Source organism: Eschrichtius robustus, chromosome 2 (assembly GCF_028021215.1).
Source record: "Eschrichtius robustus isolate mEscRob2 chromosome 2, mEscRob2.pri, whole genome shotgun sequence".
Taxonomy (NCBI): domain Eukaryota; kingdom Metazoa; phylum Chordata; class Mammalia; order Artiodactyla; family Eschrichtiidae; genus Eschrichtius; species Eschrichtius robustus.
In genome coordinates this window covers 38,469,459-38,494,051 of record NC_090825.1, presented here as the reverse complement: position 1 = coordinate 38,494,051, position 24,593 = coordinate 38,469,459, and the positions used below count along the sequence as shown (strand labels likewise).

Sequence of the window (24,593 nt, the reverse complement as noted above, 5' to 3'; positions counted from 1 at the left end):
TGATTTTGATGCGCACATGACTCTTGAAAAGAGAATGCTGAGAGCTGGTGTTATTGTTCTCTATATAAACTTATTCATGTTCTTTTAATATAAAAGAAACTTCAAAGTTTGTCTTCTTTCTCAATATGAAAAAAAAATAAGCAGAGGTATTAGATGAAAAATATAAAAATGCTGGTGTGGTACAAATAAATGTAAAAAACGTTCCACAGTAGGAAATAAAAATATATATACTGTTGTTTTAAATTCTGAGGCCTTTCTTTTAAACATATTGTCATTTGAATAAAGATGTTCCCCAAATTATAATATTATAAAGAGTTAAATTTTAACTGAAGGGAAAATTCTTTAAACAAATAGAAAACTTGTTTGCAAATATTTTCAGTGAATGAGCAGTGGTGAATTTGGCTCATATCTTGGTCTGTGTCCAGAGAGAATATTATTTTCTTACTGAACATTATTTTCTTTCCATTGAATGAGAACAGAATTGTGGAGCTGTGCCATCTCTGTTGTTAAAATACATGTATGTGTACATACACACATATATGCACGATCATACATTTTGATGCATGAATCTATAGATATGTATATTACATACTTTTGGGCAACACACTGTATCTAAGACCTAATTGTTTCTGTATATGGAAAAGTAACAGATTAGGAAATATCCCTCCCCAAAACATTCGAATGTTCATACCGCTAATTATATAGCACATCAGAATGTGCAAACATTACACTTATTGCAAAGTATCTTATAGATTTAGACGCCATTATAAAATGCTTTCAGTTCTATTTTTGTACCCTAAGATGTCGGTATATAATACCAAATTTCCAATTAAAGAGTTTAATATAAAAATATCAGCACGAAACTGTTTTTTCAATCTGTTTATTGTGTGAGGAACCCAAACTTCAGTTTAAGTGCTGTTGTAATTTTATTACTAGATTCCATAACCCTACAATTGATAAATTTTATACCATTTTAGGTATTTAATGAGAAACTTAGAAATACTAAGAAAAAAATCAGTATTCAAAGGGTTAATTTTGTTTATAATAACAATAAATTATTTTATCATCTTCTTCAGTTCAAAATCCAGCTTTGAACCCGAGGAAGGCTTTCAAATCATGTTAATTAAATGGTGGTCCTTTAACCAGTAGCAGTTTGATTACCAATTACTCGAAGGATCTCTTTGTGAATGCCTCCTTCTTGTGTGTTAATATTTGTGTCTCCCACTTGGCCATCTTCGTAGCTAAAACACAAGACACAGAAACATAAAACATTCGAAAAGAAGAAACATTCAAAAACATCCCCAAAGCATTTAAGACAGCTTAGAAATGCTGTCTGGTACCTAAAGTACAGCCCAAGGGAATCAAGAGCAAGAGACAGTTGCTTCTCAGTTGTGTTTAATAATGTGCTCACATTACTGAACACATGATTATTCTATGTCATGCCCTGATTTGACCCCTCCTTTTTAATTTTAACTTTTTAACCCCACATAAAGCATTGCCTGAGATGCGGGAAGCACCCCAGTGTCTCTGGCTCTGCAAACATTTTTCACAGCAGTTGTTACAAGAAGCCTGCTGAGAAAGAACATACTGACTTCAGTTTTATGTTCCTTGGGTTCTGGACTTCTTAACTCCACTCCTACTTCAATCATTTCTTTATTTTCGGATCAGTGACACTCTCAGAAAAATCACTTCACTTTCCACCATTGCTCCTTTGCCATTCCTGCCTTCTAATTATTATTCTGTTGTAATCAGTGCTGCATGTTTTTTTATCACTGGTTGCTCTATTTAGTCCGACTACAACAATATTCTTATTTATTCTGGTACTACACACAAGAATGCCAGTCTGCTAAGTTTAGCTAAGCAACAGAAGTGAAAATATAACATTAAAGGACAGCAATTACTAAGTCCTTTAGAAAGAAGTAATTACATTTTAGATGACAATTCATTTCCTCAAATAAACTTATTACTTGGGCAATAAGAATTTCCCAAGAATGAATTTTTAAACTGCCATGATAACATTCAGAGTAGAATAGGTGATGAATTAATTTTACTTCATAAAAATGACTTCAAGACAGAAGCTTTAGAGAAGTGGTAATTACTTCAAAATAGATAACCAGGGGTGTAAGCATAGTGTCTCAAAGATTAATGTGTGCCACTGTCTTTTCCTCACCATGCTTAAATTCTCCTGAAATAGCACAATACAGAAAAATGAAATAGATGACATATAACAATGAGAACTCAGGTCCTTACATAATCAACTGCTTAAAAACCTAGTGACAGTTGCATCTATATCGAGTTTAAACTCCTAAGAAATGGCCCAAGTTTGCCTACTTGGTTAATTTTTACCGTGAGAATACACACACACATACGTATACATAAGGCACCCAACGGTGAAACATTATTGTAAAAAAAAGAATGGGATATGTGGTACAAAGCCCAGTTGTAATTATTTTCTCAGGAGTTCAAACAATAAGTGCTCTGTTACAAACTAGAGAATGTGTAAAGTGAAATGCCTTAGACCTAGATCTAATCGGGTGTTTTGTAGCAAACTGTGTAAAGATATATTTTATTGGGCAAGTAAAATATGTTAGCCTGGTTTTTGTATAAATCCAGGCTACTCACTGGACCAAGGGTAAGCTAAGCCATCCATAATTCTGAGCCAAGGCTGGGGAAGCAACCTGGCTTGCAGGCTCGGCCCAAATGAGATAACAGTGTTTTATCAAACCAACTGGCCTAGCTCCTCTAGGATACAGATTATGGAAAACAAAAGAGACTGACATAAAGAGAATGAACCAGACACAAAGGAAACCATAGTGCTTTGAGAGAAGTGGAAAGAGTGGCAGGTCTTAGAACTGCTTTGGTTCTTGATGGCTTCCCAATTTCTGATAGCAGCCCACCATGTATCTCCATCCTAAGTTTCCTAATAGGTGTTTATATAAGATATTTTCGGCTTAATACCAGCCTACATATTCCCATCTCTATTCTTTTCAATTTAAAGTTGACCTTGATTAAGGTTTGCCTGTAATACATTAAAACTTCTCATTTTTTCCTCAACCCACTGCAATCATTCTTCAGATCCTACTACTCTACTGAAAAGTACTGACAATGGTTGCCCATGGCCTCCTAGCTGATAAATTCAGGAGATTGTATCTACTATGTCTGCAGCATGTGATACAGCTGACTGCTCTTTTTCTTAAAGCTATATCATCTCTTCCCTCCCTAGTTGGCCCTTTGATTATTAATTCTCAGTCTCTTTCATTGCATTCTCTTCCCTGGCCTCCCATTTCAATGCTGGTTTTATCCACAATTCCCTCCTCAGTGTTCCCTCTTTTTATGATATGCAAACTCACTTTACTTTAGTCTGTCCCATTGTTGTAACTATCACCTACTGATTCCTAAAACTGTATCTCCAGTCCTTACATCTTTCCCTAACTATAAATTTCCTACAGAAATCACAGAGGTGGTATATTCAAAGCTGAACTTAACTTCTTAATTCAAAACTGACTGCTCTTTTCTACTCTGTCAGGATCTCAATTTGAAGTACCATCATCTACCCACCCTACCAACAAGAAAACTTCAGTCATTCTTGGTTATTCCATGTGCCCAAATCCAATACATCATCAAGTTACGTTGCTTCCATTTCCCTATTTAGTCCCACTTGCATCTTCTCTCCATCTAATACCATCACCTTCGTTTAGGCATTCATTATCATTCATCTAAATGGGTGATTTTCAAGTGGCAGGTTGTGTACAGTTAGCAGGCTTTGAAATTAGGTGGTCCAGGCTAGCATTTTCCAATGAAATTAGAATAAAGTAGGACAGAGAGTATTGACTGCACCACACAAAGTAAGATTGTTCTTTCCCAAGTCACAATGTCAAATTCATTTCTTTCTGTAGTGAGAAACGCTGACCTAGACTATTGTAATAACATTATAACTGATCTTTCTATCTCTACACTTATCCCCCCATCCCTCCTACAAGACTATTCTCTGCCCTGCTAGAGTGATGCAAATGGCCTTCGCTTCACTTGCAGAACAAGATCCAATGTCACTGGCATGGCACACCTGGGTCCTTCATAATCCAAACCTAAACTTCTTCTCTAGTCATGACCCATCACTCCTCCCTCACTCTATTTCCCAGTCAAACGGAAGGGTTTGCTATATCCAAGTAGTACACATTCACTGACACTTAAAAAGCATTTGAAGTTAATGGAGAGGAAATGAGACTCACATTCTTAAACTATAATAATTTATAGAAAGAACATAGGAGGAGGAGAGAATACAGAGCAAGAGTGAGAGATTGAGATTGAAAGTATTAAGAAAAATGCTTATTTTTCCATTGTCTATGAAGCCCGCAAGGAAACGCAACAGCTGCGGGCTGAAGGATAAAATCAGTCAAAGGCATTCAGGTGTCTTAAATTATGAAGCATCTATAATAATAAAGGTAAAACCAACTACCATCTGAATTGGTCAACCAGCAGGGCTTAGATAAACGAATTACTAGCGGCATTAAGACATTTATTACAATATAGCATACAGACTATTTTGCAGCTATTTATTAGTATTGCAGACAAACACTAAGTTGTTAATATAACACTGAAGTTCACTTACGTCCAGACAGCAACAAAATTAAAAAAAAGAAATACAGCAAGAATGATATCAATAGGGAAATGATACACTTGACTAGGGTTTTCTACAGAAGGAAAAATGAAACCATCTAAAAGAAGACAAAAATTACCTATGTTCCTAGGAGTATAAAAAGATTACTAAAATTTTAATAAATAATAAACCAATTTGCTTTAAAAGCTATGAGAGGAAATAAGACAATAGATGGATATTGGCTATCTGGAACTCTCTTGGGTATGTTAGGAAATTTCATAGACAAAAACTTAAATGTATTGACAACCTTTATTTTCAAACTGATTATAGCAGCTCTGTGACAGTTTTAAGATTGGTTCACATACATTTGTTTTCTGACTCCCTAAATCTGGAAGCCAGAAATGATAGCACTGTTTTTCATTAGTCACAGAGAAGAGAAATTCACTGTGAACTGAATGATATCCAGAACTTCTCCAAAGTTCTTGTAAGAAATCTGATACTGTAGTGTACTGTCTGCTTCATAGCCCACGTATAAATCTCTCTATTAAGTTAGAACATTCAGTCTTTTGTCATTGCTTTCATTCAATATGTATTAAGGGTTTCTGCACAAGATGTAAGATTCCCAAACACGGACAGAATTTGCATTTTACTAGGGGAGATAATAGAGTTATGCAAATAACTGGAGGACAAGGCAGCCTGGGTGATACAAAGAAAGGGCAAGCAGAACTGAGAGTAGACAGATATCCTGTCTGAGTGGGACGCCGGGAGAGGCCCCACGGAAAAGACCATACAGTTAAGCCTGGAAAGATTGGCTAAAGGCTGAGCTGGTGAGAAAGCCAACCATTCCTACTGACTGAGCAAAGGCACATTCGTGGGGAAAAGAATTCCAAGTTTTTTTCAAGAAACAGCTTGGATAATAATTTTATTCAATCAGTGGTTTGTATGGGTAACTGAAGTCAAGTCAGATGGGCACTATATTGCAGAATGCCATGTTTTTATTTGTTAATAACTATCAGCCTGTATGAGCAAGGAATACTCAAACTCTCCTTTTGGAAAAACAATGTGGTATAAATTGTATGATCTTATTAACCATAGTTAACTCTAAGTGGGAATATAATGGGTGATTGTCTCTCTTTTTGCTTACCTTTGATTTCAGTTTCTGTACATTGAACAGGTATCACTGGTGTAATGATGGTAATGTTTAAAAAATCTGGCATTTTAAAAAACAGATTAGGAGCAATGAAGAAATTAGAAGCATGGAAAATAACTAGTAACCTTTTGGTGTACTCTAGGGGAGAGAACGATACACACAGAAACAAAGGTGTTTATAGAAGAAAACTGTGAAAAGATGTAATTGGGAACTGATGACTAGTGAGCAAGGAAAAAGAAATCGAAAACTACAGCAATAATGGGTTCCACTTTGTACATATGATTTTAAGGTATTAGTGGACTTTGGGGGACAAAATATCCAGCAAGCAGTTATAAAATGGGCATTTCATTCATTCTTACGTATCTGCCAAGCACTATGCTAGGTACGCAAACACAAATAAGCTGTATAGTCCCTGACCTCAAGAGGTATACAGAGTAACGAAGAAGACAATACATAAAAAAGAACAATCCAGTAATAAACACATGCCCAGGGTATTACATAGTAACAAAAGGGAGCAGCACAAAGGCATCAAGGGACGTTTCTGGGAGGAGGGAAGACATACATTAAGATTTAAAAGAGGAGTGGGAATTAGATAAACAATGCGAGGGAAGAAAATGGAAGAGAGAATCGAAGATTAATGGACAAAGGAAAGAGCAAGAGCGTGGAGTGTGGAAATCCCAGCACACAGCTCAGGTTGTGCAGCATAACATCCTGGGGTGAGAAACAGCGGGCAATGAAAAATGGCGGGCCATGCAGCTGGAGATTGGATCTCCTCCACCTTCAACGCAGTGGTATTGAAGGAAGAACAAAGCACCAAGGAATCAGTTGGTTCCCTTTGTAAAGGAGACTGGACTCCATCTTATAAGTAGTAAGCAGCTATCAAAGACTTTTAAGCAGGGCAGTGATGTGGCAGTTTCAATCTTGGAAAGAGATCTGGGTTAGAGACAGAGAAATTGGATTCATTATAGATTTGGGATAAAGCAAAGCTCCCAGATCCTATCAGCTTGATGTCACACAGTTTATGTCACTGAGCCATGACTGAATGTCCTATCTTTTAACTTCATAAATAAGCTGTCTCCTTGCTATGTTCCCATTCAAACCCCGTGTATCTTTTGCAAAATCATGATGCAAAGTATCTCTTATTTCATGTAACAGCCATGATACAATTATTTTATAAATTTTTCTTGTAGCTACCTTTTTAGATATATTTCAAACTTTGACCTAAAAGTAAAACAATACATATTCCAAAATATTTTCCTTTTTGCCTTCTTCTGTTCATTCATTAAAAATTTGCTGACAAGCAGCTGTACATCAGGTACCGTGCAAGGTGATGCAGGGCACGCAGGACAGTAAAAAAACAAGAGTAGGAGTCTGCCTTTTAGGAGTTCACAGTCTTGTGGAAGAGTCAGATACAATGAATAAACTGAATTTTAAATTGAAGTTCTGCACTGAGTTGTAGGAATACCAGGAAGAGAGATTAATTTTGATTAGGAGCTTCATAGAAGAGGTGGTATTTGAGCTAGACCTTAAAAGATAGAACAGACTTTAGATAGGAATTCCTGAAATTTATTTAGCACCGACATCTGCTTGACTCAAGAACCTGAAAATACCCCGCATCACTTTTCTGCAGATAGTCTTGTTTTATTTGGTCCTTCCTGCTCCTAAATTTCTGAACTTCTTGAAATATTTTGAGAAATATATACCTTAAATCGACGTAATAGAGAAAATATGGAAACGATTCATTTGCAGATCTGCCTGCTCTAAATCAAAGAACCACTAAAGCATTAAACATGTAGGTTGTAACACCAGATAAGCAAGATACAAAAACCTGGCAGTTCTTAACCTTTCCTTGGTCCCAAACAGTTGAGGGAGAAGACACACTCCTATCTCTCTGAGTTTTCACTATGGCAGTGGTGGGGGCAGTGTAGCATGGGGTGCCCATGGCACTAGATACACCTAATCTGTTAACCTGCCAAATCATCAATTACCTTCTCTTGGATTTTATTATTTATTCCTATTTATGGAAAATACCAATAGTAAGTTTTCCTCTCTAGCTTTAAAATCCCCATTTCATAACATTTTTGTTGTATATGACTAGAGCACCATATGTCTATGTGGTTTTCACATCCGCTGTGAAACTTCTGGCCCTTTTTAAAATAGCTGCCTTATTTCTACATATTGACCTTAATGTCTTTGTACACATGTGTCTCAAGGTCAGCAACGAAATCAAGCTCTAGCAACAATTCCTAGACCCTCAGAACCGTCTGGAATCTGTTCTTAACATCTGAATTATTACCTTTTGCCTGAAGCACTTATATTTGATTAAGTTGATTCATTTTTGGAGTTTTCCACCAAATTTTTTTCAAACTTCTTATTCTCTTATTTTTTCCTAACAGATATCTTCCTTTAAATTTTACTTTTAATTTTTTCTGATACGCTGTTCTAAAGTTTCCCCCATTTTTCTCTCATTCTCTGTTATTGTTTCCTTATTGGGAAGAATGTGATTAGGATATTATATGACTGTTTAATTTATTTATTTAATTTTATACATTTTATTATCTCTACTCTGGAAATCAGATTAGCATAGAATTTATATAATTTTTAATATTTTCAGTTAGTAACAGATAAAAAGGAGGCCTCACCAATTTATATCCTAGTCATCAGGCAAAGCATCTAACTTTAGAGATCACATAATGTGTTAAAAAAAAGAAAGGATGAAATAAGAATAGAAATTGAGTTTCTGTCTGATTATGGTATATTTGTGATAACTCACTTCTTTCTCCTCAATTTATTCTTTTCCTAGATAGTGCCATTCACCAGGGAGGCACATCACTAGCAGAACTCTGTGATTACATCTTTTATAAAGAAGGAAAACTGATGGTTGTAATTAGAATGTACATTAGTGAATGGATTCTCCTTTTCATGTGTTTTGAATCTTATCAATTTTCCTTAATTAGTTCCTTCTCTCCTGAGGGAGCAGGAAAAAAGGATGAAGTCTCATTTGTGTTTATGAAGGAATGAAAATCATTACCTTAATAGAATTTTTTCCTTTGCATTATTTGGAAAGTGTCTGAGTGTACTGAAGGCTTTTTCTTCTCTTTTTTTCAGATGGTCTTTCCTCACTTTTTTCTTATGAAATATAGACATCCTTCTCTCCAATCAACACACACATACCCAGACATATACCTCCACTGATTTAGTTTACATATAATTTATGTAAAACTGCAAAGAAATAATACTAGAAATGTTTACTGCCTACTTCCATATCTAATGTTATTTAGCTCAACAACTATGAATTTTAGCAAGACACTAAAAGGAGCAGATTAACTGATTAACGACAAGCTAAGGAAAGGCCTCTGGAGTTACTTTTCCATGAAAATCTCCAGCTCACACAATGAAATAACTTTGTGATTGGAGGTGTTTTTCGGAAGGCTGACCTTCTAACAATGGATAAGAGTCAAGATGAGCAAGAAAGAAGAGGGGAAAAAATATTCAATGAGTGCCTTTCAGTGGAGACCTGCACTGTGCTATACCTTAATCTGAATCATAACCTTAAAAAGCAGACAGCTATCCTGGGAGCCTCCAGAGCTATGGCTGTACACTTCTCTACCTTGCCTTCTGCCCCAGGAGGGCGACTTCTATGGACTTGGTCAATATGCTCCCTTGCCCTCTAGTTTCTGGTACAGTTTGGCCAATGGGGAGGGCGAGGTCAAGGTTTTGCTTGGTTCCAGCCCCACAAGGTCACCTTGGGCTGCCTACGTCCCTGAACTGAAGGCCATGACTCCTGTCAAAGCTGATGAACTAGAAATGGCTCTCCTACCAGGTTCTGATAACTGCTTCTTATTCTTATCATTTTGGACCTGAGGATGTATAATAGCTCTGGTGCTACTAGATCCAGGTTACTGTACTAGACCTATGATTCCCCTATAATCACACTTTTGTAAGTGATCTAACTGTGAATGATAGAAATTATCACATTTCTTAAGGGCCAGTGGTTTCCTGTTGGGATTCTCACTGATACCGGTATATTGTTCTACTGTATCTATTGATGATGTTATATTGCGTCTACTGAGGAAGCTTAGAGAGGTTATGCAGCTTGGCTAATGTCACCTCACTAATAACTGGTGAGCCTAGACACAAACTGTCTGATCAAAAGCAGCAGGGTTCTTTTTACTATACTCATTGCTGTCTTGCCACTAAGAATGAAATCTATAGGTATGTATATGTCTTCATACTATGTAATCTATATATTAATATGTATCATAAACACAAAAGATAGATAAATACATAATATATAAATCTGGATCATATGAAAGACACACTTTTCAGACCAACCAAAAGAAAACCAGGCAGTTCATAAAATTTTCATTGTGAACCGTCAGTCAATAAGCTCATAGACCAAATGCTGCAGATGTAGCACGCTCCAGCTATGCTATATATTGAAGTAATCATGATACAGTCATTTTGACATGGCTTATAAAACAAGTCAGTGCATTTTTCCAGCTTCCTTTTAGAAAGCTACATAAACGTACAAAACAGATATACTCAACTCTTCCTTGAGGTCCTTTCTGTGACAGGACCGTGGATGAGGAAGGCTCAGGCATGGGAAAAAGTTGAGAGTTAAGCAAGGTGGATAAAAATCAGACAGATCTACTGCACTCATTTACTTAGGGAAGAAAAATACCACTCTTGTATTTTAATGCAGCTCTTATGCTGTAGCTGTGTCAAAAAATCCACATTAACATGCCCTGCATTGCCAGCCTATATCATATGGAATGCAGATCAACTTTTTACAGGAAGAAGACTTTCTCATTATTGTTTTCCTCATTCCCAGTTCTAATATTTTTTTAAATCTATAAATAATATATGTGTATATTTATGTGTGTGTATATATCTATCTAGATACATATAAGATCTGTATGTATGTATATATACACATATCTACACATGTATACATACATACACACAGATAGTGGTTAAAGAGACCGTGTTTTTCTTCAATTCTTCTAAGTTAATAGCATTTAAACACCCCCATTTTTCACAGCTTATTAAAATAAAACAAAAACATTGAGTTGATGAGAAAATACCTGTCTGCTATATTTTGGCAGCTAAAGTGACCAAACAATAATGTAGTCACTATTACCTCATTTATGGAGAAGACAGTAACATAGGATTTTAAGTTTTTACACTTACACAAAAAAGAATCGTGTGCAGACATGATCAGTATTTGGGACGACCCATATTTCTCCATGTTTGTGCAGGTCAGGTGAGGTGATCACTGTAAATGGAAGAGAAAATTAAAGAACTATTTATTCTAAGTTACTATATCTCTTCTCTTAGAAATCTGAAAGCAAAAATGCATGCACAAATTAACATATGAAAAATGTTTCTTTCACCTTATTAAGCTATCAAGAAATGTAAATAAAAACAGTGAAATGCCAAGTAACAATTTTATGTCTGGAACACCATTAGCATAACAATAGGAAGGAAATCACTTTTGTGTTATAGTGGCAAATAGGTCCTGACTTGGGAACTATGTAGAAAGCAACTTAGCGTCCTCTATAACCATCCAACGTTGAAAACTTGAAAGACAGTAAACAGTGGCTACTGAAACTCCCAACACAAGAAGAAAAAAATGAACTTTTAGCCAAAGTCAGATTTGAAAGCAAGAACAAAGGAAAGTATATGATCTTGCAAATCGCCTATCAATTTTCTGTCCTAAGTTCAGAATCGAAGAATAATTTCAGTGTAGGAACGAGAAAGACCTACTGGGTTATCTACTCAGCACTTGGTTCATTTTTCAGATTTTTTATGGTATTATACATTCAGAAACCAACATAAAGAGGAAGGGGTATATTAACAAAAGAGATAAGCAATACTTGATCAGAAAGAGATAATTACCATCCTGAAATATCTGCCAAGAATAAAATATAGCACTATTTGAATTCATGCCAATTCTGCTTTTTTGGTTTTAACCTTTATGGTCTCTGTTGTAAGTATTTTCCATTTGTGCCCTTAGAGATGGTCATAAGGAATAAAGCTTTCACTAGTCCATTGTGAGCATTTTGTAAACATACTTAAATTCTTAAATAAGATAAGAGAGACAATTAACGCTATGAGAATTGTAAAACTTTCAACTTACCTTCACATAAGGCTATGCATTTTAAGTTACGGCTTTGCAGGAACTGGGATTGCTGTCCTTTTTTCTGTGACTAAAGTCCAAAAGAATTTAAAAATTAGAGTAAAAATGGGACAGTCACTCAAGTGAAAAAAAAGAATCATCATTAAAAAGTAATAGTCACTAAGATAGCTCCAGAGGTTTAAAAAAAGGCCTATCTCGACCAGCAGCAATATCCTTGAATTCTCTCTTAATGTCAGTCTATATTTGTTATATCACTTAATTTCTGTACATAATCATAATTAAATCACTCTCAAAAATAAGCAAATTAAAAAATACTAAATTAAAGTTCAATAGCCTCACAACATAGAATTAGAACTCAAATTTATTTTTACCAGAAGTCTAGCGTCTCTATTTAGAGGGAAACAAAATTAAAGTTGCATAATCGTTTCAAACATTAAAATCAATTATTCTAGATCATCTAACTACCCAAAACCAACCCATTTTCATAGCATCATTAAGCCACAGAGGTTTCAGAAACATTTCATGTAGAAAATCTGGGGTTTTGTTTTTGTTTTCAGACACTAGACTAGCTATACTCTTTTTAAAAAAATATAAAGTCACATTATTCATCAGATGGATTTTAATTTGTCCAGAATGCTTGTTTTCTCTGAAACAACAAGGGATTTGTGCTTGCCCTTCTCTATGCCTGGAATGTTCTTTCTCCCAGAGAGCCATATGGCTCGTGCACCCACCACCTATAGGTCTTTACTCAAATAGAACCCTCTCAGAGCATCCTTTCCTGATCACCCCATTTAAAATTCATTCGAGTTCCATCTGGCATCTCATAGCATTCAACATCCCTTTCCCCTGATTTTTCTCTGTAAGATTTACCGCCATCTAGCATTCTTTCTATCTAAATATATATTTAATTTATTTATATCCACTCAGTAGAATGCAGGCACCAAGAGGATTTGTCTATCGCTGATGATCACTGTACCCCAATTATCTAGGAGATGTCCAGCACTCTCGTAGAAGCTCAATACATACTTATTGAATATTTATTGAATAAAGGCATTTTAGGGTGAGTTTCATTCCTGTAGGAGTAATGGCCACTTAAAATAATTCTGCAGACTTAAAAAGCCTGAGTATTTATCGAAGTCCTGCCAGCTAAGGGAGCTAGAGTTCACTCATCAGCGGCAGTCACCCGATTCGCTACAACACCTGTGATGCGTTGCTGTTTTTACTGCTTGAAGCTGCCTCATCCTTGGCTGACACCTTCTGCTTCTTGTTCATCCCTAAAAACATCAGCAAAATAATAATTTAGGGACAAAGCTGTATGATGCAGCTCAAAATACAATCCATCTACACTGCAAAGTTCCACTCTAGGCAAAGGTTTGACAGCATCAGGCCACAGACCATCACAAAGGGCTCCTGAAGGAGCAGCGGCTGTGCCCTGAGCAAGCAGGGTGGAAAGCTGGCGGCTTCTGGAAGTCCTGGTCAAGTTACAAAGTAGAAAATACAGTTTGTTTTTCTTTGCATTGAAAAGAAGGCTAGATGGGCTTCCTGGTGGCGCAGTGGTTGAGAATCTGCCTGCCAATGCAGGGCACACGGGTTCGAGCCCTGGTCTGGGAAGATCCCACATGCCACGGAGCAAATGGGCCCATGAGCCACAACTACTGAGCCTGCGTGTCTGGAGCCTGTGCTCCGCAACAAGAGAGGCCGCGATAGTGAGAGGCCCGCGCACCACAGTGAAGAGTGGCCCCCGCTCGCCGCAACTAGAGAAAGCCCTCGCACAGAAACGAAGACCCAACACAGCCAAAAATAAAAAATTAATTAATTAATTAATTAATTAAAAAAAAAAGAGGTATCTCTTAAAAAAAAAATTAAAAAAAAAAAAAAAAAGAAAAGAAGGCTAGGACCTTCCCTTGCATAAAATTGATATCATCAGAAAATTCTTAAAACTTGATTTTAAAAGGCGCTTAGGACCTAAATTTCATTCTTACCATCTGGTGACTAGAAGAAGATAAGGGGTGGAAAATATGAACATATTCAGAAAAATATATTTATACTGCAACTTAACTTCATGCTCAATTCCTGTAGAATTTACTATTCCTCCTAATAAAGGAAAACTATTTAAGTCCTTTTGTCTATGATACTCACAAGTCTTACCTTACCCTGTTAATGCCATGGCTTTTTAATGTGAAATATTTCAGACAAAACAGAACTAAAATTCCTGTCTGTTTTAGAATAGGTAGATTTGTAGCTATAGTGTGTTTAAAAATGCTCATCTACTATCCTAAAGTTGAGAAGCCTGTTTGTTTGTTGCTGTTTCAATAAAAGGCTTAATGAAAATGGGCAAAGCCTATGGACCAAACTGCAAATGGTGCAGATGCAGGCATTTTCCAAGGCAGACATTCCCGCAAAGGGGCAGAAGTGGGTGCATTCAAGCTGAGGAACAGGCGAAGGCTATTACGTGCAGAAAGACTGTTCTGCTCTCTAACTCCTAGACCTGAAGCCCTCCAAACCAAGTATGAAGCCAGTTCAACGTACTGTAGAGGTTCTTACATTTTTTCTTTCAGATCAAGGACACTGAAAGAATTGGATGAAAGCTATCGACCCTCTTTCCAGACAAACATTCACACAGACAAATTTTACATTCATCTGAATCCCTCACAAACCTTTCCATGAACCCATCTAAGGAGTCAGTACACCCGTATAAGAAGCAGAAAATCACAGGACTTGATGATGTGTTGTGTTGTCCTTATCTATGCTGAGATTGTATTTATTTATTAAAACTGGTTTGATATTACTTTTTTACTGTGTTCTGTTTTAATAAGATTTAGAGTCTGATTTAAGCTGATTCTGATCATCTTTCCCATTGAACTACATTATTTTATTTCCTATACTATCTTATTCTTCTGATATTTATTTTCCTAGTTTTATTTTGGCATATTGTATTTTCAAACATCACTGCAACAATATTTCTCAACAGTATGTTTTTCTACAATGCGACTGTGCCACTCTTTCATCAGGAGATGGAGTCTAATTCCCCAGCCCCTGGATATGGAGGGGCTTGTGACTGCTTTGACCAATACTGTACATGGGAAGTGGCGCCACGTGAGTTTTGAGGCTGGGTCAGAAGAGGCATACAGAGCCCACCTGCTCTTCTTAGGACATGTGCTCTGTAAAAGGTCGGGGTGGAACACTGAGAAACCACTTGCTGTGGCTGAAAGAGCGTGAACTTGGGCAAAAGAATCAGACAGGTAAGCCTGCTCAATGTTCTCCTAGTTATTAGATCTCTCTAAGTCTCCTTTTCTATAATATATGGATCTTAAGACTTACCATCCAGGCACCATGTGAGCAACATCTCCTGAAGTTGTTTAATGGAATCATGTAACCCCACACAACACAAGCACATAAGCAAAACCAACTATATATGCAGGTATACGAATATAAAAGCCTTTAAGTCTAAAGGGGAACTCACCAAACCCTGAGGTTGTTAGGAAAGGAGGAAAATTTTTCATTTGTTATTTTATACAATTCTGTGTGGTTTCAATTTCTTTACAATGGGCATAATTATTTTATATTTAAACAGAATAAGTTTCTGTTCTAAGAAAAAAATCACACGGATCATTGTGAAATATTCCAAAAATTTTTAAAGTGCAAAGAAAAAATCACCCTGAATTTTAATACCTCAGGATTACAAATGCTAACAATTTGGTAATCGTTCTTTCCATATTTTGAATTTATGAGGCTCCTCCTCGGCACATGGTTTCAGTTTATTCCAATATATTTTTCTCAAATAACCTCACCAAAATATTAACAAGAAGTTGTCAATAAGTAGGATGGTTCTGAGGATGTTTTTCTAATCCTAAATTTTCCATACTGCTTAAAACTTCTTTAATATAATATGTACATAAACTTTTTTCAGTGCTCTACATAATATTTTGTACATGCTATATTTTCAATGTTTACTGTAGACGGAATAAATGTAGAAACTATTGAAGCAAAATTAAAATTAATTTTGAAACTGACAAAACATATGCTCCATCTTATATGCTAGGGGAAGTATTATAAATTCATCTTGACACGTGAGCTTTGTTTTTACTTCTGACATTTATCAAATGAATTTAATACAAATACATCAAATAAGCTTCATTTACTCGATAAAAAATTGTGCCTAGAATATACAACAACAAAAACCTAATATATTTGAGGTTGAAATGAAATACAAGCTTACCTGAGTAACCAAATGATATGCTTGACATTGGACTAAGATAGATTCCACTTCCATACATTGCACCGTGGAGCTAGAATGAGAGGAGGTGGGAAAGGAAACGGTCAGTTTATGGTTTCAAATGTTAATATTTCACAAAAGAAGACCATTGGTCTTATGCTGGAACATTAGCTCTTAATAAAATGATAAAGCTCTGATTTCAAGGTCTAATTTGAAAAGAGTACTAATATCCTTGTTCTTAAAATTCAGAGTGCATTGATATATGGAAAATGACAGCCAGAAAAAATCCTTAGTAAAGATTTTCCACCCTGCTGATGACAAAGAGTCACTTAGTATCAAGTACTGGAGTAGGCTTTTTTTTTTTAAATTAATTTATTTATTTTTGGCTGCACTGGGTCTTCGTTGCTGTGCGCGGCTTTCTCTAGTTGTGGCGAGCAGGGGCTACTCCTTGTTGCGGTGCGTGGGCTTCTCATTGCGGTGGCTTCTCTTGTTGCGGAGCACGGGCTCTAGGCGCGTGGGCTCAGTAGTTGTGGCTCATGGGCTCTAGAGCACAGGCTCAGTAGTTATGGCACACAGGCTTGGTTGCTCTGCAGCATGTGGGATGTCTCCTGGACCAGTGATGGAACCTGTCTCCTGCATTGGCAGGCGGATTCTTAACCACTGTGCCACCAGGGAAGCCCTGGAGTAGGCTTTTATGTTAATGACTCTAAAATACTGAAAACAAACGTGGCTGAAACACATGTGACAGAAGGTTGATCAGGACTCATCTGCTAGTATATCAACAAAATATCTTATTCAGATTTTCACTACACGGCACTGTCATCCCATTCCTTACTTCCTCTAAATTTTTCTAGTTACGGAGAGTTTCATTAACTGAAACTCTTCGACTAGTCTACTACTCAGAACAACTAAAATTCTCTCTTATTATCTCCGTGTTCTAGGGCCCTCATACCGTATTTAGTATGCACCAAATATTAATTCAATAAATGTGTATTTATGGACACTTATATTTATGGCCAGTTATATTTATATTAAATGTGTACTTATGAACATTTATATTTAGTTGTGTCATCCCAACTGTCATCAGAATATGAGCTCTCGCACAGGTGACTGGGTTGAGGATTTCATCTCCCGACCTCCTTACATCATCAGATGAAAATCAGCTGAATGAGAGTGAGGTGGGATGCTGGAGATGAAAGGCGTAAACAAAGATGAGGACCACACCCACAATATCCTGCCCATGAGCTGCCCTGCGGGCTGAAAAGCAGGTAGCCGATGGCTCTTCGGTGTCCAATCTCCATTTTGCTTATTCTTAGCCCTACCTTTTCTTCTGTTAAAGTATTCACACTGTGAGGTAGTGCTCAAAAAACTTGAGTTGGAGTAGCAGAGAGAATTTGTGTAAGGTTTTACCTCTTTTGTGATCATTTTTTTCTATTAAGTTTAAAGTGGTTTCACTATTTTCTCATAGCAGAACTCAGTTTTCTTTTTCTTTTCATCCCTATGTTGTGTATAGATCAATTCTGCTTGACTGATTTTGTGAAAATTACGTAAGCCTATTAGAAAAGTCCACGTAATTTTCTAAAGCACACATGCATTCCCTCTTGCAAGTGAAAACAACACCAGGACTGCTTACTGAACTCCAATACTGAAGAATAACGAGTCTCGTTAAAGCATGCAGAAAATTTACCTGCAGTCGTGTATTAGAAGCAACAACCAGACCATTTCTCAGGATGGAGTGCCAGTTTTCAATGTGCGAGCCACTAAAACACAGGGGAGGGGAAGGAAAAAGCAAAATCAAAAATCAATGACCTTTTTACGGGGTCTCAATATAACAAGTCATGGTGCCTTCTCAGAGTTCTGGGTTTCCTAGTCAAGTATCGTGTAGTGGACTGTCCAGTGCTAACAGCCAACTACTAAAAGAGGATGCCTTCCTCCCCACACATTTCTGGAAGACTAAGTGGGGGACACAGCCCCCTAAACACTAAGCCATACTCACTGAAATGCAAAGGTGCTTCCGAAGAGTTTTTTAGCAGCTCTAAAATTGGATTCTTTGGCTGGTGGACTGCTGAGAAGAAGGAATTGATGGGGAGTGTGCATGAACTTCAGTTGCTGCCATTTAAAATAAGGATGCAGGAAAACATGTCAAATTTAACATACAATCAGGCTGATGACAATTTCAAACTTTACTGGTTTAAGAATTATCTAGTTTCAAACCATAATAATTTATATTAACAGGGTCATTCATTTAACAAAAACCCTGAATAAATGATAAATCACATGGAATTGCTGATATGAAGGATAATTCTTTAGGCTAATGGAAAAGGAATAGGAGACAGACAATCCAAAGTCGTTTATATTTAGCTTCGGAATATGCTATGTAATCACATTCAAGCAGATCTGCCTTCCTAATTACATTTCTTTTTGAGACTTTTATTATTGAATTCCCTAAGTATCCACCAGCTATTCAACTGGGGAAATATCTGAATTTGCTAAGCAGAAAAGTTAGTTCAAGATTTTAAAATTGCAAAAATGATCATCATCATGCTTTATTTACATATATTTGTAAAATTAGAAATTGCCTACATTCAAATTACAGTTTCCCACTTTGCTCATGGAAAAAATTGAAACAAAATCTTTTGAATCAGTCGCTTAACAAAATTTTCTAATTGCTGCCCTTTCACCTAAGAATATATGTACTTATACAGGAATCCAATATATAGGAATCTCATAGTTTAGAGATTCATAGATGGGAGAGCTGAGATTTTAGATTCTGCTCCCAGGTGACGATCAGAACTGAAATCAGAGTCCATTAGCTTTTTCTTTATTTTGTAAGCATATTAGGCCGATAAGTAAGATATCTGGAGGCAATATCTTCTCCAATATAGAAAAGTAAAGCTGTGCCAGTATTAAACTGACAATGATAAAAAAGCACACTACCTTTTCCTGGTCAATCTCCAGATAATGTTCTCTCTATCACATGTGGAATAACTAAATGATTTCACATTGACTCGTTTACTTAAAAGTTCAGGGCAGCAGCCTGAAATTGAATTTGATACCTTGGAGAAACTTAGAGCTGGGGCACATATGGTCATTTCTAACTGAAGAATTAGGCTTGGCCTGAGTTAACTTCAATTTCCTGGAGAGGCTGCCTAAAAATCACAGGGGTCAGTTCTCCCAACTAGTAAGTATTCCTCACATTTCTGTATGTATATGTGAAAAAACAACTTACCCTGTTAACTGGCAGTTTCACAATATGTGACCTATTACTTGAAATAACCCTGAAATTAATTAAAATAAGCCATCAGTCACAAATATATGCCACATATATTTAAAGTGTTTTTCCCCTCAGTTGGCAAGTGATTAAAACTTATTTTTGCTGTGACATAAACTAAATTGAGTAATAATTTTATTTAATTACATCATTTTGCTTTGCTTCCTGAAACAACTTAAAGAGCTATATAATAAAAAAGATACTTTAATCTGAGAAAACACAGAAGTAGCTCTTGAAAACTTAAGAGATATAATTTTTAATAACCACAACCTCAGATATCAGCAAAGTGAACATTTATGAATATGCTTTCAAATAACGGTAATCTAAATACAAAATTTAGAAGCTGATTTATACATCTGCTTCCTCTGCTTCTCCCTACACTGTTTAACTAAGAATGAGTTTTTATGAAGATATTTTTCCTTTCTTTAAATATTTGAGGATCTTTGTGCTGATACATACAATGGTTTATATACAAACTGTTGTTCACCATATGTAGACAATGAAGTTGAAAAAAAATCAAAACCTCAGGTATCTGAAAGGACTAAGTGTTTTATGCTTTTCAGTATAGAAAATAATAACTAAAAAAATTGTAAAACATGTTGGTAAATTTTCTTCTCCTTGAAGGAAGAGCGACTAACAAGCTGAAGGAAATGATCACAAATAATTAAAAGTGAACAATCAGGCTAACTTCAGGGAAAAAAAGAAAGAGATTAGATATTTGAAATTTTTACCTTCATTTTGAATACAACTTAATATGAGAATTTTAAAAGTTAAAATAAAAACTATGTGTTATTTTACTCAATTCGTCAGAATTTTAAAAATAGATTATAAAAGATACAAAGAAGAAAGACTTCTAAAACCTAACTTTTGTCATGGTTTTACTAGACTAAATTAAATGTGTTTTGTAAGGTTCTGCCTAAGTGAAAGTTAAGTAATTAGAGTCATGAGGTGGCCAGATTCTTCCTCCTTTGCCCATTTTTACATATTTTTTTAAAAACTTCCTGGTTGTAGCATGGAATAAGTACTCATTCAGACCAATCTCTTACAATCTTTACATTTGTATTACTGCCTGATAATCATGGTAAATTCCAGTCTTTGAGTTGTCAGTGATTTCAAAGAGACGCACCGAAAACCCCCATAGGTACGGTGAGTAGGTGAGTAGATACTACTGTTTTCTTTTTGCAGATGAGAAACCAGAGGGCAAATTATTTGAAGTAAGTGTTGTAGAGCAAGGGGAGCTCTCCACCCACCCCTCAACTATAGCCTAACCCTTCTTTTCTAGGGTTAGGCTGGACTAACGTTGTGTCCCTTACCAGACTTTCTCGGAAACAGTGCCTCATCTGCAGTCATCAAACACAGAGTTTATCAAATTTACACTATCTTTGTTAAGGGAGTAAATTATACAAAACACACATTATAGAGAGGTTTTCAGTAAGCGTTTGAAACAGTTTTATCACACAGTTAACCAGAAAATTAAATGAGCCAAAATGGCTTCAGCATGTAATCTAACCAATTAAATTTTTAAAAATGATAGATAACAAACTGCTGTCGACTGCACTGTATATCCCTGTAGTGCATATGACAGCACTTTCTTCCCCTTGTGATGTCCAAATTTTAATTAAAGTGAGAGTCATTAAGGACTCTTGGACTGTAAAATCACCAGGCCTCATAGGCTTGTAGAACTGTAGCATTGCAGGTCTTGCAAAATAGGGTTTTGTTTTTTTTTTTTTCCTTAAAGCAGGCAGTAGGAAATGATGCTGTTTTCATTAAGAGGAAAACTAAATTTTATACCATTGCAGTAAGGGATGAGCAAGGGGGTCTTGTTTATCCATCTGCTTCTTGATTTCCAGATACGGTGCCTGAAAAAAAAGTCATTATACGTTTTGATTTTTCTTAAAAATTCCTTTTTTTCTTTTTTTGCAAAAGGAAAGTCAGATTGAACAGGTATGCCTAATCCAGTTAAACGTGAAGACCTGTGGTTGTGACATGATAATGGCAGCCATTACCCTAGTTGCTTCTCCCCAAGATGATATGAACTCTGACCTTCCATGCAGGACAAAGGACTTGCCGGAACATTTTGATAAGAGGCTCAATCAAATTTTAGCCTGGCTTCCATGCACTAGGCTAAGTCCCTGGACCACTGCTGAGTCTTTGCTCAAGAAAACCCAATGTTGCTAAAACACAAAAGGTACCAACCCATACAGTTAACCTTTCAGTAATTCTCTTATCCCCACTGAAATTTCCATTTCCCCAGAGCCCCCCTATTTTCACTTCTCTGTAGCCCCTTTTTGTTCCCTCTCTGTTTTCACTTTAAAAACCTCAGTCACCTTGCCTTACTCGGAGGTGATCTCAGCTCACACTGCAAGTTTCTCTCCCCTACTGCAGTACTTGAATAAATCTGTCTTGTCACCTTTATCAAGTGTCTGGTTTCTCTTTGACATTTTTAACATTTAACTAACATTAAAGCGAAACTTGTAATAGCTACTACTCATGCTCATATCTGAGGGTACTGGCTTCGGGTAGATCTTTACATGAGAAAATTGGACAAAATTTACATAAGATGACGACCCCTTCTTTTAAAAGTATTGATGGAATTCACCCAGACAATTAACCTTTTCCTAGAATGAAAGGCAATCTGTCTGTGACAATTTAGGCCAGTATAATGTTATATTTATTTGGAGAGGTTTAAAGAATTTGACAGGATAAAACCTGACAGCATCCCTATGAAGTGTACGCTGAGGGAGAAGGCGGCATTACTATTTACCATCTTGGCAATGAAGAAACTGAGGCATCAAGCAATTAAGCAACTTGCCCACGGTTGCAGGCCACGTCACTGATGAGCAAATTATACCACATGGGCCTGCAACTTCCCAAGCTGACACTCAATCATCTCCATTGCCTCCTATTAACATAGCTTACACATGACCCAGAATAAAGGAAGCAATTCTTGGCACAGAGCTGATCCCAGAGTCAGAGTTTGTAGCTATTTTTAGATGCAAGAATGGTCTGGATCTACAGTACAGTATAAATATCCTATACCAAAATCTTTGGTGACCAAAAATGTTTAATTGTATGTAAGGTACTGCAATAGGTTCTTTTTTCCCCCTAAGTGGAAATGCATTTATTGTTTTCTTTTCCTTATACAAATAATAAATGTTTGCTTGAAAAGGAATTCTGATAATGTAGAAAGGGCATAGAAAAACAGGTGGAAAGAATGACAGCTATTAAGCAAATAATATAACTTGTGAATTAAAGGATCTCTTGTTTACCACTGTCTGACACATACCATTTGTTGAACGGATGAATGAGTATTTGACCTCATAAATAAATAACTATCAAAAGAACCAAGAATCAAATTTGGGAATGTAAAAATGTACTTTGCGCTTCCCTGGTGGTGCAGTGGTTAAGAATCTGCCTGCCAATGCAGGAAACATGGGTTCGAGCCCTGGTCTGGGAAGATCCCACATGCTGCGGAGCAACTAAGCCCGTGCGCCACAACTACTGAGCCTGCACACTAGAGCCCACGAGCCACAACTACTGAGCCCGTGTGATGCAACTACTGAAGCCTGTGTGCCTAGAGCCCGTGCTCTGCAACAAGAGAAGCCACCATGATGAGAAGCCCACGCACCGCAACGAAGAGTAGCCCCCGCTCGCGACAACTAGAGAAAAGCCCGCGCACAGCGATGGAGACCCAATGCAGCCAAAAAATAAATAAATAAAATACACAAATTTTAAAAAAGAATAAATCTTTAAAAAAACATGTACTTTGGATGCACATCTGCAAATGGAGTAGATGGGGTAGTGGGGGAGGGGGAGTGGCACAGAAGCTTTGTGGGCCCCGAGACTGGAAAAATCACTATTCCCTCCCTCCCCAGAGAAAGGCAATGACTCAGAGTAATACTTACCATAAACTTGCAAGGGCCTCAAGGGGCAGTGCAAGCCTTGAAACCACCATATGCAAACTCAACCCATAATGTGTGGTATTGTCAATTAGATTATTAATTTCTACTTATAATGATGAGCTTTAAACCTTTCTCCAAGTGTTTGGCAGTGGAAAGGCCTCAATAATTCAATGAGATGTGCTTTTCCAAGTGCTGGATTCCAGCCCAGGGATACATTGGGCTTTCATAATAAACCCTGATCCTTGCTCATCAAACTCTTCCACCAAAACCTCCCTAATGGCCAAAAATATAAACTCATGCTCTCAAGGAGTCTGGTGTCTTCCAAAGTTCTTTTGAGATTCTGTGTTACATCTGAACTATTTACGTGTAATTTACATTTGAAAGAATATTAGTTTTGATTTTAACATTAAAATGTTTTGAAATTACTACCATTAATTAAAATTGGCAGTCGAGGAAGATGGTACCAGATTTAACTTTTGCCTTAAGATATTCCAACAAATTCTTGTCTGAGTTTGAGAGCCGAGCATTCAGATTATGATTATGCAATTACCCTCCAAAGTCACAGTGGTAGCATGCCAAAACACTGATGTAATTTAATTAAAACATCCTAGTACAAAACAATTTTCATTTTTTTATGATTTTAATTATACTCTCATATAATAGAAAAGTCTACACTTCACCACATGGCCAGTACTCTCATATATTTTAAAAATATCATTTCACTCAAGCAAAACTGAACTGTACAAGACCACAAGATGATATACTTACTTGTGTCATTTCTCTAATAGAAGTTATGCTGTCCAATGCTTTCATTACTCGATCATAGTTCTTCTTCTGTTTGAATGGGGGAAAAAATAGTATTCACCATAAGCCTTTGCAAGTCTGCACATTACTGGAGAGACGTATTATTTCTGTACCTGAGTTTTCCATCAGGGTCAATTTGAAAGCAATGACTGTGTTGTGTACACAAAAGGGAAGACTTTAATAAGATGGCTCAAGGACATAGGATTTATAACTGAGCCAGAGGGAAGAAAAAAGAAAATAATGCCAGTTTTAGTGTAAATACATAAAATGATGTTCAGCTTACAGGGGAAAAGCTATAAATACAAAAAAGATATTAGGCTCCTGATTCTTGTTGTCACCACTAAAAAATTAAGCCATGATGAATAAAGCAAGCACAGAATCCTTCTAAAACACAAAAATCCACTTTAAATCTTACAATTTCATTTTGCTTTTAGTTTCTTTTGATTGGAAGATTGTTACCAAACAAGTATGATTAATAAGTGTGTAAATGACAGCATACACTCAACTGATA

At 36.5% G+C, this 24,593-nt stretch overlaps 1 protein-coding gene across 2 annotated transcripts in view; it reads right to left on the bottom strand.

The window, feature by feature from the left end:
* Nucleotides 1–919: 919 nt before the first annotated feature.
* The window catches only part of PARP8 (poly(ADP-ribose) polymerase family member 8), a 168,459-nt gene continuing 144,785 nt past the window's right edge, over nucleotides 920–24,593 (bottom strand). Inside the window, exons 18-27 of one of the 2 annotated variants that reach the window (XM_068535326.1) lie at nucleotides 24,047–24,112; nucleotides 21,168–21,235; nucleotides 19,335–19,383; nucleotides 18,102–18,214; nucleotides 17,793–17,865; nucleotides 16,109–16,178; nucleotides 13,090–13,163; nucleotides 11,890–11,959; nucleotides 10,941–11,025; nucleotides 920–1,241 (exon numbers count right to left, since the gene is read on the bottom strand). In XM_068535326.1, the coding sequence (XP_068391427.1) occupies nucleotides 1,139–1,241; nucleotides 10,941–11,025; nucleotides 11,890–11,959; nucleotides 13,090–13,163; nucleotides 16,109–16,178; nucleotides 17,793–17,865; nucleotides 18,102–18,214; nucleotides 19,335–19,383; nucleotides 21,168–21,235; nucleotides 24,047–24,112 (771 nt within the window). In that variant the 3' untranslated portion in view covers nucleotides 920–1,138. The remainder of the gene's footprint in view (nucleotides 1,242–10,940; nucleotides 11,026–11,889; nucleotides 11,960–13,089; nucleotides 13,164–16,108; nucleotides 16,179–17,792; nucleotides 17,866–18,101; nucleotides 18,215–19,334; nucleotides 19,384–21,167; nucleotides 21,236–24,046; nucleotides 24,113–24,593) is intronic. The other variant, XM_068535328.1, reaches the window with a different exon arrangement.